General features: G+C 36.3%; 1 protein-coding gene across 1 annotated transcript in view; it reads right to left on the reverse strand.

Moving 5' to 3' along the window:
* The window catches only part of TMEM131 (transmembrane protein 131), a 128,510-nt gene that overhangs the window by 17,928 nt on the left and 89,985 nt on the right, over positions 1-20,597 (reverse strand). The window contains exons 19-31 of the mRNA XM_004686145.2: positions 18,459-18,545; positions 17,556-17,708; positions 17,387-17,462; positions 17,095-17,212; positions 14,921-15,059; positions 14,693-14,802; positions 14,202-14,268; positions 10,513-10,664; positions 9,518-9,660; positions 8,882-9,068; positions 8,129-8,314; positions 7,103-7,261; positions 6,250-6,836 (exon numbers count right to left, since the gene is read on the reverse strand). Of these exons, the coding sequence (XP_004686202.1) occupies positions 6,250-6,836; positions 7,103-7,261; positions 8,129-8,314; positions 8,882-9,068; positions 9,518-9,660; positions 10,513-10,664; positions 14,202-14,268; positions 14,693-14,802; positions 14,921-15,059; positions 17,095-17,212; positions 17,387-17,462; positions 17,556-17,708; positions 18,459-18,545 (2,164 nt within the window). The remainder of the gene's footprint in view (positions 1-6,249; positions 6,837-7,102; positions 7,262-8,128; positions 8,315-8,881; positions 9,069-9,517; positions 9,661-10,512; positions 10,665-14,201; positions 14,269-14,692; positions 14,803-14,920; positions 15,060-17,094; positions 17,213-17,386; positions 17,463-17,555; positions 17,709-18,458; positions 18,546-20,597) is intronic.

The following is a 20,597-nucleotide window of genomic DNA, read 5'->3' on the forward strand; positions in this document are numbered from 1 at the left end:
TGCTACTCTAATGAAAGTTTTCCAAACCATTTTTGACTTTTTGATTAGAATGTCTTCCCGCCAACATTTTAAAGGCTTTATGTTTTTGGGTTCATAGCAAAATTGAGTGGAAGGTACAAAGATATCCCATATACTTCCAGCCCCCACATATGCATAAATTTCCTCATTATTAACATCTCTATGAAAGAGATATATTTATTACAACTGATGAACTTTGATTAGAATATTTACAGAATTCAAGTTCACTGAGGCATAATTTATGTAGAAGATACAGCCTAAGTACAGTATTCAATGAGCTTTGGCAAACTCAGTACTTTTGACAAACCTGAAATATCTACATCACACAACTTTTTATATTCCACAGGGTAATGAAGTTTTGAAAAGGCAAAGAAGTGAAAAGCAGAGATCCTTTCAAGTCTGTCTGGAGATGGAAGCCCAAAGTGGTCACTGCCAGGTGCCTAACTAGTTGCATGATCTTGACCTTTTCTCTGTAAGGTGGGCGAGACAAGATTGCCAGGCTGGCAGAGCCCTACAGAAAGCCCTCAGAACAGTGTCACGTAATGTTACAGCTGGAAGAAGTGCCAAACGGAGCTAGAGGAAGCCTGTTATTTAAAAGTGGATGCTCCCAACACAAAGAAGACACAGCACCATCTGCCATGTAGTAAAAGACAGCTTGAGTAGAGTGAAGACCAACAAATACAACTCTTGCATTCTTAGAACTAAGACTTTCAGTTGAGCTAGACAGCCCAGAGAAATCCCTGGATCCTAGAAGCTCAAATTTACCTGAACGAGCAGGTTGGGTAAAGTTACAGAAGGAACCTAAACCATAGTGTAACCTACTCTGTACATGTCACTTAAAAATACATCCTTTGACAATGGTGACTTAATACAACATATTAAAACCTTGATTGTTTTATGATGCTGTTAATGGGCATTAGACTCAAGCTCTGGCTTCTAGATCAGGCATTGACAAGCTCCAGTGGTGGGCAAATCTGTTCTGTGGCCCATTTTATATGACTTGTGAGTTAAGAATAATTTTTATATTTTTAAGTGACTAAAAAGGAGAAAAAGGGAATATGCAATGCAGATATTTTGTGGTCCATGAAGCCTCAAATACTATTTGGCCCTTTAAGGAAAAAGTTTTCTGAGATCTATCCAGAAAAAGAGTGAAAAAAAATAAATTCTCATTGATTTTCAGATGTCATTTCTTCATTTATGTGTTTATTTCTTTTAGGAGGTATTAGATATGGAACCATAACTGAAATATTAAGTCTCAAAAATTGAGAAGCTTTAGCAAAGATCAGCCAGCTGGTTTAATTCTAATAGCCCTCAACCTACCCTGAGTGGCAAGAGCTCATTTCTCCCATGGCAGGAGGGAAGGAGCCTGGCCCACAAGTCCTATGGTTTCTCAGGTCCTGTGAGTTCAACAGCTTACACTGAGAGCACTTACAACTTTCCCACATGACCTACATCAACCCCCAACTCAATGAATTTTCACCTGCAATTATACAATTTTAGGTTTTACCGGGTGAGCGGCACTGTCTGTATGAAAATCTGAATTTACAGGAAACTAGTAATACAAGTCTGGAGGAAGTACTTTTTAAACTGGACTCAAAATCTGAAGCCATAGTTACTCAAATAAAGAAAAGGAAACATTCAACTAACCAATAGTTAAGTTAAAAACCTGGGGGAAAAAGTTTGTTTCGTAAAATAGTTTGCACTTTTTATCTCCAAATGCCTTTCTTATTAGCTTCTTAGTGTGCTATGCTTGGATATCTGTCCCCAGCACCTGAAAGCATTGACCTAAAGGTTAACAATGGTCTCGTAACTGCCAAAGTCAATATGCTAGGCTGGTTCTCCAGTTCCAGGTAACAACCAAAAACCTAGGGTCTCTCCTGGGCCACATTCCCTGCCAGGACAGTCTACCTGGGTGAGGAGTGAGCAGGAACTGACGCCCACTGTGCCGGCAGGGATAGGACAGGAGAAGCCCCCTATAACAAAAATGGTATCATTTCTTCTTGTCCTCTTTGATACTCAAATCTGAAACAGACTTCATGAGCTGAGTAATCAACCCATCCTGTGACTTGTTCATGTTTCCCCTGTCTGTCAGGCCCTGCCCTCTCTGCTAATTCCACACAGCCAGGCGTGTCCATCACTCTCCAACCGAGACCTCTGTGACATTCTTGTCCCCAAGTCTTCTGCCCACACTGTTAATCCAACTACTAGGCTGCCACTCTTCACTGTGGGCTACAGAGTACGATGGGAAAAAATGGCACGTGTGCAACACAGTGCCAGTATCCCTCAACTGGGTCCCCAGAGTCGCCCGAGGGACTGCTCTGCAAATGCACCTCAAGTGCCATGGCTTTCCAGTCTAGAGAAATTCTGGTTACTTGGAATTGACTGTCCCAAATTTCCTCTACTTTCTTTTTCTATACTAGCATTGATCCCTTGAGCAGCTGACTATTACTTTAGTTCAAATAAAAGCTCCTCGAATTCCCTCTACTGCTTCTTAGTCTTTATTAATTCATCTGTATGGACATGCTTGTGAATAAATGCACCTTCCTTTATAATCTATAGAGCTGGGTCTCACCCTACCCCATGTCACTGGAATTGGTTCCACAATTACCTTCTCATTTGCTTCTCTTCTTTTCCGAGGCATGGAATGTAGTTAGCTACCCCTGAGAGCTAGAATCAGATCTAGCCTGGCTCCCATATTATCCTGATGGAAACTCTCTTAGTCTTGGTTTTGTCCTCTTTGGATCCCCAGGGTGAGAGCAACACCAGTGACAAGGGTGCATTAGGCAAGCACAGTCCTGCATGAATAAGTCCGGACCAATACTGCGGCTCTTAGCAACACTGGCGTTTTTATTCTTGGCCTATAGACATTTTCAAGTACCATGTTCCTCACAGTTTTTAATTAAAAACAAAATAAAACACATAATACATGCATCTCTTTTTCTCATTTACAATTAAAGAAAGTAAAACTGCAGAATAAAGAGCAAATGTTCCCTTTTGGTCATCTGCACCTGCACATACATTAAAAAGTAGCCACTGTTAACAGTCTGGTGCAAAAATTTCTAAGTCATAGTAACCTGGTTTTCAGTCCCATCACTTTGCCGGCATTATTCTTGCCAAGAAAGTAGTATCTAATAGCCAGGCTTTGTGAAGCTCTGTCTTATTTTTGCTTCTTCTGGACTTGCTGGGATTATACCAACTACACCTTCTATTTACTTCCTGTCCTGCCACCCTGCTGTCAGGATTCTTTCTTTTTGCCAGCTTTGCCTCATGCTTCTTTTTCTAGCCCTTTGCTTGTCCCATTTCCCTCTGTCAATATCAAGTTCCAAGCAGGCATGTCTGCGGGACCGCCCACATCCAGCTTCAACTCAGCAGGCTAAAGCTGTCATGTACTAGTTCCTATCCTAATTATCACCATCATAGCAGCAGCTATATTCTACAATGTAGGTAGTAGGTGTCCTCCCTGCTAAAAATAACAAATGGAGACTCAGAGATGTCATTTTCTCAAAGTCACACAGTTGCTAAGTAGCACAGCCAAGATGTGACATGTGTCTGCCTGGTGGTAGAAGTTGGCCTTGTGATTCTTACCACTCTATTTCTCCAGACCCTACATAAAGCTGCCCCTCAGACTGCAAAATCCAGAAATAAGAAGGTTGTAGGCCATACTGTTTTTTCAGCTGATGCTCATACTGAGATATGACAGCACCAGGTTCAGAGTTTTAACCCTGAATCCTGTAATGGCCTCTGTCTAGCTCCTAGGATTCACATGCTATGGGAGAGAAACCACAGAAGTACAGAATCTGTACAGCTGCATAAGGTCCAGCTCAGGCCAGTCATAAACAGAGGGCAATTTGGGTGCCACTTTCCATGAGGAAAAGTGATTGAAGAGATGACTAGATGGGTGGTGAGTCATCCAACTTAGAGAGGACAAGATTTAAAGGGGGGGTGTCACACTTTTTTTTAAGAGTCTGAACAGTTTTCAAAAGTAGAAGTTTTATAATCTCCACTGCAAGGAAGACTTTTCTGTTTGGGATATGAGGGTGGAGAACAGGGTCCTTCTAAAAAGAGAAGGTTCATATTTAATGTAAACACAATGCCTGTTGGGTTATTGGGGGTTAAGCTTTAGAGAGATTATAAAGGTTCTGTTCCACTAAAAGCCTATAATAAGACACTAGTTTGCAACCCTGAGATTAATGCCCACCTTTAAAGTACATTTAAAAGATTTTCTATATGTATGTTATACTTCAATAAATCTACTTGTTGATGGAAAAATATTCTGGTTCCTTCATTCTTTTCAAACAGCAGCAGTGGGAAAGGTAATAAGTAGCATGGCTGCTCCTGGGAAGCTTGTAATCACTGTCTCCTTGGGCTCAAGAATCATGAATAATGTGGTACCCAGGCTCCATCCTTTAATGTCTTTTAGTTGGTTGACTCTAGGACTGCTGTGAAAATTAAGAAACATTTTTAAATTTAAGAACTTATGTTCTAGATGAATGACCCTGAAAGTATTATACTGATGTCAGAGGACTACCTGAGACACAGTAACTGCCAATCTTTCTTTGTGATAAGAATAATATACATAATATGTATATAAAAAGCATTATTTTATTCATGCTCTTAATATGGGAAAAGCAATATATAAATTGATCTAATAAAAAACTAGAAGCATTCATTTAAAATTACAATAAAAATTACCCTAAAATATGTAAATGCTATTAATGAGCTAACAACAACAACAAAAAGACTGCTGTGGATGAAGTTAAATAAGATCCAAACATTACTATTTGTTTTGCAAATCCAAAATGCTAAGTAAATATAAGTCTAAGAGGACTCTATATAACTAGTCTATTACTGGGACTAAGAAGTTCTCAGACAGAAAACACAGGGACCCTAGGAAATGAGTTTTTTCCTGCTTTCTTAGGGATGCCAACTTCTCTGCTGTGTAAACCAAAGTCCTTGGGTACATCAGGGGAACGCACTTGGATAGATTTAAAATGACATATGTTAGCTCAGTTGTCACAGGAGAGGAAGGAAAATGCAAACAAAGTTCAGGTTGTATAGTGATTAAATAAAATACAGCTAGAGGCCATTTACTATTTTAATTTTGATTCTGGAAGTTCCAAATTAGACTTCCATGTATGTGTGGAATGTAAGGACTTCTAAGATGGCTCTGTGGTTTTACTTGCTATTTATGCTCATGCGTGATTCTCTCTCCTGGATTGTAGGCTGGACTATATTTCTAATAAGTAAAATGTTGCAAAAATGATGGCCTATCACTTCCAAGATTACGTCATAAACGGTCTTCTATCCTGCCAACCTTTTTTCTCTTGCTTTTTTGTCTGCTAACTCTATTGAAACCAACAGCTGTGAGCTGCCCTTTGGAGAGGATCCATGAGAGGCTATTGACTACAGCCAGCAAGGAACTGAGCTCCTCAGTCCAATGGGCCTGAAGAACTGAATCCTGTCTCAATTGAATTCCAAGTGAGCTGGGAAGCAGATCCAGCTACTGGTGGACCACCTGCTGCACTGTAAGATACAGAAAACCCACCTGAGCTATATCCAGATGCTTGACTCACAGAGACTATGAGAGCAAATAGAGGTGCTTTAAGGCACTAGGTTTCAGGGTAATGTGTTACTAAGAAACAGATTATACAATATGCATAACTATAAAGCAGGGGTCAGTGAAGTTTTCCTGTAAAGGCTAGATAACTATTTTTAGGTTTGCAGATCTTATGGAGTCCATTTGCAACTATTCAACTCTGCTGCTGTAGCAAGAAAGCAGCCGTGTAAAGGAATGTGCATGGCTGGCTTCTAATAAAACTTTATAAGAATAGGCAGTGATTTGGCCTAATGGCTGTATTGTGCCAAACCATACTCTTAGAGTATAGGGTGTGCAGGAAGTCTTATTTGTAGTTAAAAGGCAGATAATATCCCTTTACCACTGTGTATTTTAAAAAATTAAAAAAAAAAAAAAAAAGGTCAACTGATCAAAATAACTCAAAAATCAAAGCCAGCTGAAAAGGAAAACAGCAAACATCCAATCAATTTCTGAATTTGGTAAGTAATCTAAGAAATAACAATGGACAAATGGAAACCTCTAATTACATTTTGATACAGAAAAGTTGAAGTCAATACTGGAGCAGAATCTGAGTCAAAGGACAAGCACAATAGCTCCTTAAATGTGCACTGGCTTTCCCTCCACACACCATGCCTTTCTGACAGAATCATGATTACCTTTGCTCTTTGACAATGGTGATGGCGGCTGCTCTGTAAACACTTCTAGGGGTGGGGAGTCATGGTGGTCGAAGTCTTTGTCCATGGCTTCTATGAGACTGGTGATGTCTGAGTCCTCTGAGCTGTGCCTTGTGCTGCTGGCACGTTCTGCGTGGGAGGGATGTGCGAGGGGGGCGGGTGACAGCCTTTCTGGCTGTGGCTCCTGGTGCTGAGGCACTGGCGGTGGAGGTGGAGGTGGAGAGTGCTGTTCCAGTGGGCTGTGGACATGGTGCTGGCTGCCATGCTGGTTCTGCTTTGTTCCTTTGGACTTTCTGCCTGCTGCATGACCCTGGGCCACTGTGTTTGAATCTAAGAGAACGGGGCTTGCTTTGCTAGCAGATTGTGCAGAAGTCCTGCTAGAAGTACTTGCACTGTTTTTCACTCTGATGCTTTCAGTGTCAGCTGAGTTTCTATTGCTGTGACTGCTGTGTGGGTGGACTGATGGGCCACACTGTTTATGACTCCCTGCATTGGTTCGGGATGATGAGCCGCCACCTGTTCCACAGAAACCCCTACTGTGACTGGGATCACAGCTGAGTGTGTTCAAGCTGAAAGAAAGAAAGACCACTGCATATCAGTGTAAATCTACAAAAATCTAAGATTAAAAAGTTTTATTTCATTAGTACAGCTACCGCATATGTAAATTACTTTTAGGATAAAACAAGATAACTCTGTAACAGGGCATTATATGTAATTAGAATTAAGACTGTTTTCCTCCTGAGCAAACATGAAAAGAATAAATATATTTTTTCTTTTAATTATACCAGCCAAATCTATGTATACGAGAGAATTTATTTCCAGCATATGAACATACTTTCCTTCAGACGAAATACCAACGATTCTCCTGAGATCAAATGGTCTTCCCACATCAAAGGGTGGGTTCGAGGCCTCGAAGGATAGTCGCCTTCGAAATGGCTCCCAAATTCCTTGAGCTTCTAAATAGGCTGTTCCAATTACCAAAAGAAATAGTGCACTGCAGGAGATTGGAGAATTGGGATTCATTTGTTAGTGCAAAAGCAGTAAAATTTGACATTAAAAGCAGTTTCATGGTAAGTACAATATGATATAAAATTACAAAGATGCCTGTGATAATTTTAATGGAGAAGGTGAAAAAAAACAAAACAAAACAAAAACACTATGGATAAAAGTCTGCCTGTCAGCTTTTACTGATTGCCAACTTATATGGTAGAAATAATTATTTCTATCAAAATAGACATTTGAAAAATACTCCTGCCATTACCAAAAGCATTTATCTTTGTTAGTTTTAACTCTACAAGGTAACTGAAAATTGATCTAGACTATATGTGTTCATAAACACATAAAGAAATATACTGAAAAAAGTGATTAGGATGCTGAGGATTTAAAAAATATTTCTAGCAGGCTGCACGTTACTTAGGTGCTAGTCAAGAAGAACAGGACAGTAGGTCCTCCGATGAGGTTATTTTGTACAGTGTTTATGTTATAATGTCTAGCTGATGATGAAAAAAAAAAAAGAAAGGAAGGACTGGGTGTTCTGATATGCTGTTTTGCCTAAAGTTTTAGCTTCTGACTTAATGTAACTTTACCTGGTAAACTATTAACATGGCTGCCTTCTTTCTTTTATTAAATCAACAGCGTACTTAGTTTAACAAATGTCAAAGGTAGACAGTACTCGCTAGAGCCCAAGAAAAGTTCAGTTCTGACAGCTCCCACTAGTGCGCGTAAGCGTGACTAAAGCAGGGAGGTCTGTTTATCCTTTGGCAGGTTCCCAGCCCTCAGAACAGTGACGGCACCCACTGGACACTTGGTAAATAATGTCAAATGAGGCCTGGATTCCAACCTTGAAAGAAGACACAAGTACCTCATTATTCCTGAGATGATGATGTACAGGGCCAGTTCCCAGTTGGGTCTGGGCAGGGCTTCTGCACACGTTGCTAGCATATGGTACGGAAGGGATGCATTCAATACAAATACAAATTCAGAACCACTCGTTGTTATAAATTTCAGTTCACGAATAACTCTAGAAGCTGTGAAATCAGGAGTAAACCTAAAACAGAATGACAATAAAACTAAGTTTTAAAAATGTACCACAAATAGGTTAAGTATAATATCAGTCCATAGGCCTTTGGATTATTTAACATAATTTTAGGTTTTGATACATTTGTTAAACTTCCTCTTTAAGATGGAGAAAGCATTATCCCATGAAGTTAATAACAAAGAATTAAATTATGTGAATAACTGGAGAAATCCTCTTTATTAATAATTCAGGTTTCTGAGCTTTCATTTCCCTTCTTTTTCTAAATCCATGATCCTTTCCCATGATAGATTTCCAATAATGCTTTTTCAAAAACAACCGTCCTAACCCTAATAATCTTTTCTTCCTCCCTCCCTTCCTCTTTCTTTCTTTCTTATTGTACTGCAGTGTACTCTAGTTAATCTACTTTTATTTTTTGTTAACTGTGTGGTCTTGGCCAGAGAATCTGCACCTTGAGATGCACTGTACCTTTAGGTGCTAAGAGTTATGCCTTACATGGGGTAGCAGAGTTTAAAGATCTCTAGTATGAAAATGTTAATGGAAACGAGTGATCCATTATATAGTGTAGAAAATACTTACAATATGATTATGTCTTTTGAGGCGTTGGCGCTTAGTGCAAACTCTTGACAATTGACAACTTTAAAGCCATATCCCTCACATGAGTATCCACTGACTTCAATGGTTTCTATGTGAATCTGAAGTTGCCCTGTATTTTCTACTTTAAATGTTCTTTTCAATGTGAAATTTGGTTCTCTTAGTTTCAAACCTGAAGGAAAAAAATCAGGACTGAGTATAAATTTTGCTATCATGTTCTTGATGTCCAAATGAGGAAAACATTCTTCATGAATTATTATAGGCCAGAGGTTAAGAACTACTTTGTCATACTAAAGACATCACCTATTAGTCAGATTTCATTGGAAAAGACTCTAGGAAAGTACACGTGCTGTGCCATTTCAGCTGGCAAACACTTTATTATGCCTTATTTTTCATACTCAGAGTGAATCACCTAGGACAAACAATGAATATTGATATTTTAAGTCTTTAAGATCCAATTTAAAATAACCATGAATACAAATTAGGATGTTTCCTTAAAATCTTAAGTATTCATTAATCTACACATGTACACATATAGAAACACCACTTTTGTTTGGGAATTATTTACTGCTGGAAGTTAACGCTGAAATTTATGCTCTTGGAACTGATAGGGATACTCACTATCTGTACAATCTTTTAATAATGCTTCTGTGATTTTAAAGCGTAAGGAACTTCCTGGACCCGGAAGCTTTCCTGCCACCCTCAAGTTTTCAGTTGTTCCTTGTCCTTGGACCATCACAGTATCCATCACAGTCAGGTTATTTCTACGCAAGAACAAAAATTAACATATTTTTCTCCCATAACATTTGCACAGTCTTGATTTATAATTTTTACTTTAAAAAAAATAATAAAAACAGATCCATACCTGTAATCATCACATCTAATAATAACACTAGGTTATTAAACAAGATAAATAAATGTTTTAGAACTGCACCTACTCTCCACAAAGGATGCTTAAAAGCACACACTGTATTACCCTTACAACAATTTTTAATTGATCACTTCTAGCTGGAGAAGATTATTAATCCCTTTAGCATGATCGGACCCAGTTGTTTTTTTGACTTTGTTTCAGAATGAATTTCTTCTGCACCATCTAATCCAAGGCTCGTATACTCATCAAAACCAATGATACAGCCTTCTATTCTCATATTCACCTGCTTATAAGATCACACTGGAATGCAAGATTGATTTTGCAAGTATCTGAAAAATAGGTTTATGGGCTACATTATCACCCTCTGCACTTTTTTGATCCTGGCTACAGCTTACCAGGGTGGACATTTACTACTAACCTTCACTGTTATTTTATAAACCATACAGACATTAATATACTAAATTCAAGAATGAAAAGTTATACTTTAAGATTTAAAAAATATAATGAAATGAGCAAGTTTTTCAATGTTAAGTCACACATGGTATAGCAAAAAATTATTCAGGTTTTTGAGGTATAGACGACTTCACAAAGGTAAATGAATGACATCAAGCATGGTATATGCATGCTTTGGATAAAGTGAACATCCTATCTCATAAACTCAATATGCAAACTAATACTGGAAGAAATGAAGTAAGGATGTCTATGTAAGGATTAAATCGACACACATTTAAATCACAGAACATACCTGATTATGATTAGTGAAGAAACAGTTCTGTTGTGAATTGGAGTAAACCTTACTTTGACAGATTTCTTTTCTCCAGGTTTTAAAATTAGGTTTAAAATTAATTGGCGTGAGAGGCCCTCTGTAAATCCTGTTGAACTCTGTAGTGGATGAGCCTTGAGTCATTGGATAAACAAATTAGTCACTAATACATTCTCTGGAAAACTGTTTTTTCCTCTACAGCTCAGTAATTTCTTAACATTGAACAACAGTTTTATTCCTCGCTATATACACACAGTTAGCTGGCAAGCAGGACCAGGGCCTAGTGATGATACTCTACATTGAGTCCCACAGGGTCTGTGCTCCTCAGGGCATCAAAGTCTTCTACTAGGCATTTGATTTTGTATGCAGATCATTTTACTTTTAACCTTTCAAATTCTGAACACATACAGAAAAGGACACAAATCTACATGTGCTCAATATTTGAGTGCAACAACTACCTAACCCATGCCAGCACCGAAGTCCTGATGCTGTTCCAGCTTTCAGTTACTACGTTTTTGCTCCTCTTTTCTCAAGAGTATCAACTGGATAGTTTTAAGATTGAATGTCTCAATTATGGTTCATTTATAAAAATACTTACAATTTATTCTGAAAGCTAAGCACATAATTACTAATTCACAAATACTTAATTTTAAAGTCAAGGAATGGCTCTGTTAAATAACAAAATAGGTGTACAAAAATGGACAATGATGTAAATTATATAAAAATGAATACATTAAAAATAACCAACATGTGATTTGACAATTACAGATGAGATTTAAAAATACTGCTTTTTTTATTAAAAAAATTAATAGCCCACATGTAAGGATATAGTGTTTGGATGTTTAAAGCAACATTTGGCTATAAAAGCCCCTGAGCCCTGACTCTTTACGGTTCTGGTAATGTATGGAAGGAGAATGGGCTTTGTGTGGTTTTCTACTTCAATTGGCTTAGTTAGGTTTAATATATACAGATCTCTTTTCATTAGCCTGATCCTACAAACATAACTTACAGTTAATAGATTATGAAGCAAAAGACATTTTACCTTTCCATACTGAGGCAACTTTTTATTCCTGCCTCTACAATTTTTCTGACAATGTCCACCAGGACAATAGAATATTCTGATTATTCCAAAATGTTTATTTAAAGGAAACCTTTTAAATAAACTTTTTGAGTAATTTATGATACATTACATATATATTCCTCACAAACACGAGCTGATTTAAACTCTGAAGTGGGCAACACTTTAGGAAGCCATAATGCTGCAGGGATACTATTAAGGGACTTTAATAATTCTCAATAACTTTATAGAGACGGTACACCTGGAGCTCTTAGAGATCTTTTCAGGGTATGTGTAGAATCCAACTATTTATATACACTGCAGCTGCTCTTTGCCGCTTTCACTGTTTTGACATTTGCACTGATGGTCAGCAAAAGCAATGGTGGGTAAAATTGCCAACCCCTCTAATGAAGGAGACAGTAGTATCAAGTTTTCCTAGTAGCTACTGTCTTCTTCACTAGATTTGTAGTTTAAAAAAATGTCCTTGATCAGGTAGTAATAAATATTCATATTAAATATCACCCCTTTAGCACATTACTTTAATATTCTGGGTGGAGGGGGGAAAATGCAAAATGAACTGCTAGACACTGAAGCACCAATCACGCTGTCTTGAGAAGTTCTCATCTGACATGCAAACTAAACCTGGGGCTTTTCTCATAGTATCTCTACTGGGACTCCTGACAACTTAACTGTCAATCTGTGGTTATTCAGACAGGAGTTACTTGGTATACATTTTCACAAATTTGAAGTGCATCTGTCTCTAACAAAAACCATTGAAATATTTGTTGTTGATAAAATTGGAATGTGTGAGTAAAATCTGTGACTGGTTATTGAGTCTTCCAGCTTATATTGAGTCATTTGGAGTAAAGATAACCTTGAGATTATTACGCTGGCATTTAATGGTTAGAAAAAGTAAAGTACAAATAGATTCCGAGAGGAGGGCACAAGGTTAGGAGACAGAACTGTCTAAATTTCAGTGTTCTATCTACTACTGGGAAGCAAAAAACTTTAACAATGAAAATTATTTTCTTATACAAGACGTCTTATAAAGACAAACGTACAAAAACTATTCAGTAAAACATACAGCCATGTTGGAAAGAACACAAATGGTTCAAGAACTATAAAACACCTGGTTTGACAGTAATTAATGATTTCATAATCAGCAAAGACCAGGTGGGAGGAGGTATGGGCAGTGGCACTGGAATTAAAGAGAATTAGACTTGAATTTCTTCTGCCAGCTATCACAAATATGAACTTGGCAAATTACTTCCTTTCCTCAGCTGTTTGCCCCCACTAACAGAAAGTAAACAGTTATCTACTTAGCCTTGCTGCTGTAACAATTACATGAAATTATGAATGTGAATAACCCAGCGTAATAACCTCAAGGTTATCTTTACTCCAAATGACTAACAGAAATTCGTGCGCATGACATAACAGTTCTTCATTACAGCCCGAATTACTGAAAATATTTGTACTGCCTTTCTTTCTTGGCTTAATTAGCCATAAACTGACTGATTTAGTCAACATTCACTGAGAACTTACTCTTTACTAAGGAACCAATCTAAGGGCTTCCAAGTGACTTTGTTTACTCTATTCAACAATGTTGTAAAACATTATTAACTTCATAGTCAAGCAGAGGTTAAAGTTTAGAAAGGTTTATTTACTTGGTCAAGGTGATAACTCTAGAAGACACAAAGCTATGATTATTGTGGAAACCAACTTTCTTTGTACCATACTCAGAATAAGACAATACAACAAGGAGAGGAAGGAGGTAACAATTTATTATTCTCACTTAAAGTAGTTCAGATGATGGAAGATTAACAAGATTCCTAGTCTCATTCATTCAACACTTTTCATATTATTAATATAGGAAGAAAATAAGATAATTAGAATAAAAGCCCTTAAGAATATTATGCCCAAATTTGGAAAACAAAGTATCACATATCAAAAAAGGAAACAAAACCCAAAGAAAACAATGATGCAAATGAAGTCATGTAAATTCAAGACAGCCTAATTATTAAAGGCTTCACAGTGAGAACTAGCATGAGCAGTATATGTAAGGTGAATGAGATATGGCTGGGCAAAAGGAAGGGCACTACGACTAAAACTTGGGTAAGTTTACAGGCATTAGTTCTAAGTGTGAGTGTACTGATATAATGAGTGGCCTAACATAATGAGTGGCCAGTAGTTGCTCAAACTGGTTTGTGTGATAGGGAATATTTTGTCTCTAGAACAAATCAGTTTATGTAGACATTAATTACTTCAAGAATATACATGAAAACTATGTATACTATTGTGTTAATTATGAATATAGTAGCACTGAATTATAATTCTTATAATTTCATTAGAAAATATCCTAAATAAAAATTTAAATAATCAAGCTCAATATTTTAAGGGTTAATAGAAATAAATTATTATGTAAGTAAACTATAGCTATCTCATATGTATATTATATACACATAAAATCCTGGGTCTTCTGGCTTATGATAATTGCACTAACTTCTTTGGTAACCTGCCCTTCAGTCAAATTTAATAGTTATAGTTTTCTTTCACATTTGCAATGATCACATCATAGAATTATTTCTTTGGAAAAGTATGAAGTTTGAATACTTACACTGTTTCTGAAGACTTGGAATTCTAGTGTTCTCAGATCTATCTTTGCCACCTTACTCAAGTTAAACCTAAAAGAATGTAAATATATTTCTTTGTAAATAGCATCATAATTAAAGGGGTTATAGAGTAATTATTGAATTTGGGTTTTGTTGCAAATTAATATTTGACAGATTTGACCAGATTAATAGACTTCAAAAATTGAAGATCACAATGTAGTCTTTTATTTTGTTTATTTTCTAAAATACTTGCTTTTACTTTATAACTTTTTAGGTAAGAATATCATGCTACTTTCTCTTGTCTTAATCCAAAAGCTTTTCTGGATGCTATTTTGCTTAACATAGTATCATTTTCTCTCCACAGAACTTTCTATTTTAATTAGGTTCAAAATTTCTCTACGCTAAAGTTATTATTTTAAGAGCCACAATAAAGTTTTAATGCGAAAAATATTCAGTGCTAACATGGAACATCTTAATTATCTAAAGTAATGCTTACCTTGATATTAACTTATCTACAAAGACTGAAGGGTTGGAATATAAAGCCAGAGGAATAAATTGAACATAGACAGGAACGTCTGCAGGATTTTCTAAAGTAATTTCTTCTTCCTTCAACAAAATAATGAAATAATGAATGAAGGATTTCCACAGTTAGTGAGTAGATACTTAATAACTCTCTAATGTATTTTCAAGAAAAGTCCAAAGTGATATTACTTGGGATACTTACTGAAGAGCAGTTTGTGTTAGTAAGTGGGAATTTCAAGTGCCGGGGAGAGCTGAGTATGGAGGGCCAGGAGAGCTCAGCAGTGATTTTTGATAGTATATTTTTCTGAAGGTCTGTATTTACTTCAAATACAGCACTCAATCTGGAAAAACAATTTGTAAGTCATTACACAAAATATTTCAGTGTTCTGAATATAATACATTATTAGGTTGTGTACTTGAGAAACTTTCTTCTGGTCCTGAATAAACACAGATATATCTGCTTTACTATTTTACTATACTTTTGATAGAGACCGTGTATAAAGATGTCTCTATTTTGATATAAAGAACTGCTGAGATATCTATCATTGGTCACCTGTATTGCTTTCACATTGAATATGTAGAGAAAAAATAAGATGCTATGGGAATCCTGAAGGACCCTATATACCCTGTAGAAACATCTAGATCTGAACAGCAGTGTACTAAAAATATTTTCCAGCGGAACTAATGACATGGCAGTGCACAGCTTGGCATATGGCTCCCTCCCAACCACTTGAGATTAACAGCAACAACAAAAATGCTGATATGCAATGAAGATGTCAGTGAAGAGGTACTATATTACAAAGGTTTTGTGCAGATTTAAGTAATATCAGCAATATCCAGGATCTCACTTGAAACTATAAGTCAGCAGTTTAGAACTCAGAATACATTCCCTCAGGAAATATTATAAAATGGGCTAAGCTCCTTAGGTCTAAACATGGATACTTAACTTACAGTACTACTGAGTTAATGTACTCTAGTATTTGTTAGAGTATAGGTTTTACAAAACTAATAACAGAAATTCTCTAAACAAGCACACTGACAAAGGCAGGATCAGGGAAAACGTCGCATCCGCTGTTTGGCTGGGACAGGTAGCCCAGGTGGAATGCTGGGCACACAGAGGGAAGGCAGGGGTTTTGGTGGGCGGGAGGAGAAGTTACTAAGTCTAGAGCAGCAGTACACATTATTCATATCTGAATATTAAAAGATAAACTGTCGTTCATAATTTCCATTATAGAAACATGGTGGGGGGAGGGGGGAACGAGTGTTTTAATTATGGTTTTCTTATTGAATTCATAGAAGTTTCTTTGTACTTATTTTTAATATTTTAAAGTAAAAATTTAACTTACATTTGCTTAAGAAGACTTTTTAAAGCAGATTATTTGGATAAACAGAAATCATCAGATTTAAAAATAAATTTTTTTTTATTGAGGTAATACTGGTTTACACTGTTGTTCTATATTAGTAGTGTTGCTGCAATGAACACCGTAGTGCATGCTTTCCCTTGAAGTAGTGTTTTTGTATTCCTTGGACAGACATGTACAAGTGGAACCGCTAGGTCATATGGCAGATCCATTTTTTAAGATTTGAAATCCTCCAGACCTTTCCCCATAGGGGCTGCACCAGTCTACATTCCCACCCAAAGTTTTAATTATTGATGGCTTGAAAATTTTATAGTGCATCTTGATGACACTGAAAATACATTTCAAACTAGTCAACTGAGACTAGTTTCCATTAGTTGTCAAATTATCATTATTCTAGTAAAATTCTTTTCTGAAGTACATGAAAAGAGCAAATTTCTGAACTGCCAAAGCAAGCATTTTTGGTTTTGAATTCAGGTGCAGTACTGATTTGTCATCAGCACATTTTCTCGCTGCCAAAGACATGTGTTTGAATGTATCTGAACTTAGCCCTGCAAAACCCCTAACAGCTCAGCACTTAGAAAGGGAGGAGGCAATTCTTTTCACAATGAGCAAAAAGATATTGGGTTTCCTATTGTGGGATTAAACCTATAAAACGCTTTCCTTGCCTTTAGTGAAGGTCAGTGATAAGTAAAAACTTTCTTTCTTGTGCAAATACTATCTAAGGTGAACTAACTACAGTCAGTCTACAGAAAGAGAACTTGAGTTTCTTTGATATTTAAGAATGTATTTAGAGCACTGGGAAAAAAAGAGGAAAAATTCTATCAATTTTGGATCAATATATGATTAAAATAGCAATTCAAGATCCCTCATTAATAATTTTCTAAAGACTGGGCATATTTTCTTAGCTACAAAGAAGTAAAGTGACCTAACATAGGATAACATTTAGAAAGTAGTATCAACTGAGATGTTTCAGACTCATATAATTAAAATATATACATAGAGTATAATTACTTACCTATAGCCTGAATTTTCTTTTATTCCCATCCATCCTTTGAATAGGCTTTGATGCAAATCCCAGTCGGCATCCCACATATCTTCCTGCATGGCTACACCAAGCTGAACCTTGGGTTCAGCTAAAACAAGAAAATACATTATGGAAAACTCAGGCCTACCAATATTCTCCTAGCTAATCTTCCTTCAATGATTTCTGTAGTCTGAGAGATAAGGGTGGACTTTAAAAATGGCAGCCTTTCATTACGAAATATTTTGGGGGGATTAACGACCAATAAAATAACAAGATAACTTACATTTGGATAGGAAAGGCAAGCCAACGTAGCAATGATCCCCACACTGGAGCCCAGGATCAAAATAAATGTTTGCAATCTATAAAGAGGCACAGGAGACCCATGAATCCTAAATCCACAGAAAGTCACAATAAAATACTGATAAGAGCTCTCAAATACAATATTTCCATACCTTTGATTTTTTCCCTGGCTCCAGGTCTTCCTTATTGCCCCGTATTCGTTTATAATAAAACCGTACATCTTCTGATAAAGATCGTATTTGTTGTATCTTCACCTTCTGTGAGAAGGAATTCATAATATTTAAACTTTGATGAACTATTTTCCCCTAAAGGAAGAAAACAAACAAATTTATTTGTATGTGGCTACATTTTCTTAAGAAGTACACATTTCACAGCTATCAGACACATTTCTAGCAGACGTAGCTCAGGGAGTCTCTGGGTTGGCCTCCAGACATTCAACTGTTATTTCATATGTGTCCTATTAGTCACTTCCACTAGAGACTCAATCTTTAACGTTCAGCTCACATAAGCAAAAACTTCAGATATTCACAGACTGAAATGCATTTAACCTTTTCATGTTATCACTCCAACATACTATATCATCTTCTCTCCTGAAACTCCCCTCCATTCCTGCCAAACTGGACAACTCATTACTACTAAAGCCACCCCAGACTTGCTGCTTTTGTGTCTTTTTTCAGGTTGTTCTCTAAGTCTTGTTTCTTACCACCCCCCACTGATTCCTGCCAGAGGAAACTCTAAGCCAGCTGAAATGACTTGGAAGTTAGAAATGGGTCAGAAGTGTATTTCCCCGCACAGCAATTTACTTATACAACCAAGGACAATTTCTACATCCTGCTTCACACCTATGAGTAATGGGTCCATTTATCATTCTAGATAGAAAACTTAGTGAGAGAAGAGAATATTTCTTTTTATTATCACTTAAAGAGTTTGGCATGTCTTCCCTTAAAATAAGTGATTAATAGAGAATATCTGACATTACAATTGAATTGTAGGAAGATCGAGTTAAAGGCAAAGAAAAAACTTAGCAAGAGAAAGACTGTAAATGATTGTCTTACTGGAAAGGAAGGTGGAAGAACCATATGTTTTGGGAAGCAAGTCAGCGAACCCACTGCGATCACAGCCTTCACGGGAATTGTTAGGATCTGTGGGGTTGAAGCAGCACACCATAAAGAAATAAGTGTTTAAGTCTGACAATGATCTTGTTTTTTTTCTGGGATTCAAATAAAACTCAACTTAAAATTTACATTAGAAAAAAATAAGTCATAAGCAATATTAAAATCACCCCTGGGTACTGGTCAACCTGTCCAATGTACTACCTAAAATGCAAAGAAATACAATCAATTTCCATGTACTTTTCAGTGATTCACTGAAAACATGGTAAACAAGACCAAACACAGAAAGGAGTGAAGGATTCGTTTTTATAAAAACCTTTTATTTTGTAGTTCATTAATTTAAATATCAAATTCTACTCCTAAGACAAGGTATTAAAACACTGAGTATTTTCTAGTTACAGAACTCTATTTTTTATATAGAGCAAAAATTAAAATCAAGTTAATTTATTTTTATTTTTTGACTTTTAATTATTCACAGACCAATTAATCAAGAGTAACATCACCTTAGAAAAGACTAAAATTTCTTCCTGATTTGACACAAATCACTTACAATTATAAGGGTAATCCAAAGGCATTATATACTATTAAGAAGAGACTACAGACAACAAATTAACTTAGTTCACTGCCATTATACAATAAAATTTATAATGTCTTAAAATCTTACATCTCACACATTAAAGAAACTTGATAGCTGCTTTCTAAAACTTGACAGTTTTGAAAATGCACACATATAATGTATAAAAACCAATAAAATCTATAAAACTAATTTTTCCACACTATCAATAAAAACTAAATTTCCATCAACTACATTTTATGAGTTTTAGAAAATATAACCCAAAACACTACATATCAAGGGCAATCAAAGAGTATGCAATAAAAAGTCTAGGAAAAGCAGCAGATGACAGGCAGTTATTTAATAAAAAGGTTATATTTTATGAACTTTGTAGTATATGTTATCTTAAATTTATAATTTGTTATGTCTTTTCTAGTCTAAGTGAATGGCTATGATTAATTTGCATTTTTAGCTTTGCATTCCTACCTTTTAAAAAAAATTAATTAATTTGATGTAACACTGGTTTACATCACCATACATGATCCAGAGGAACAGGTTCACAGCCCCTCAGATGTGTATCACCACACCCACCTCTTCAGAGCACCCACATCCTCTCATCATACCCCACTGAGGCTCTCCTCCCACTTTGTTCCCAACCTCTCCTCGTCCAGCAGACTTAATTTTGCAGGCATTTCTCGACTATTTTTTTTCTCTCTAGATTCCACATATGACTAAAATCATCTTGTATTTTCTTTCCCCCTCTGATTTATTTCATTTAGCATCAGCCCCTCCAATTCTAACCATAGTGCAAATGGCTGGAGTTCATCTTCTTTTATAACTTAGTAGTATTCCATCAGGGATATGTGCCATATCTTCTTAATCCAGCCACTTGTTGTTGGGAACTTAGGTTATTCCCATAACTTTTTATAAATAGTGCTGCAGTGAACATAAGAGTGCATATATTCCTTCAAATTTGTGTTTTTGGATTCTCTGAGTATATGCCAAGGAGTGGAATTACTGGATAAAAACAGGTATTATCACTTAGTGAGAACTCCATACTGTTTTCTATACATTCCCACCAGCTGTGCGAGTGAGATATCTCACTGTGGTTCTGATTTGCATTTACCTGATATAAGATGTTGAGCAATTTTTTTATGTGCCTGTGGGGCACTTGTGCGTATTCTCTGGAGAAGTGCTATTTAGCAACTCTGTCCATGTTTTGGGGTTCTGTTTTTTTTTTTTACTAAGTTGTTCATGTTCTTTGTATATGCTGGATACTAGTTCCTTGTCAGATGTGTGATGTACAAATATTTTTCTCCAACTTAGGGGGGTGTCTTTGTTTTCGTTTTTTTTTACACAAGTTTTTAAAACAATCTAATTTAAAACAATGTGTTGAACACTCTAGATTTGGAATCTTAACTCACATTCTATAACTCCAGATACTCGTGAAGATATTTTTTTTAATTCTTATTTTCTTCCATATTAACAAAAACTTGTCTCACTTTGTACTAGTTTCTACCAGGAGTGGT

This window comes from Condylura cristata, unplaced genomic scaffold (genome assembly GCF_000260355.1).
Source record: "Condylura cristata isolate star-nosed mole 26May11 unplaced genomic scaffold, ConCri1.0 scaffold00020, whole genome shotgun sequence".
Classification (NCBI taxonomy): Eukaryota; Metazoa; Chordata; class Mammalia; order Eulipotyphla; family Talpidae; genus Condylura; species Condylura cristata.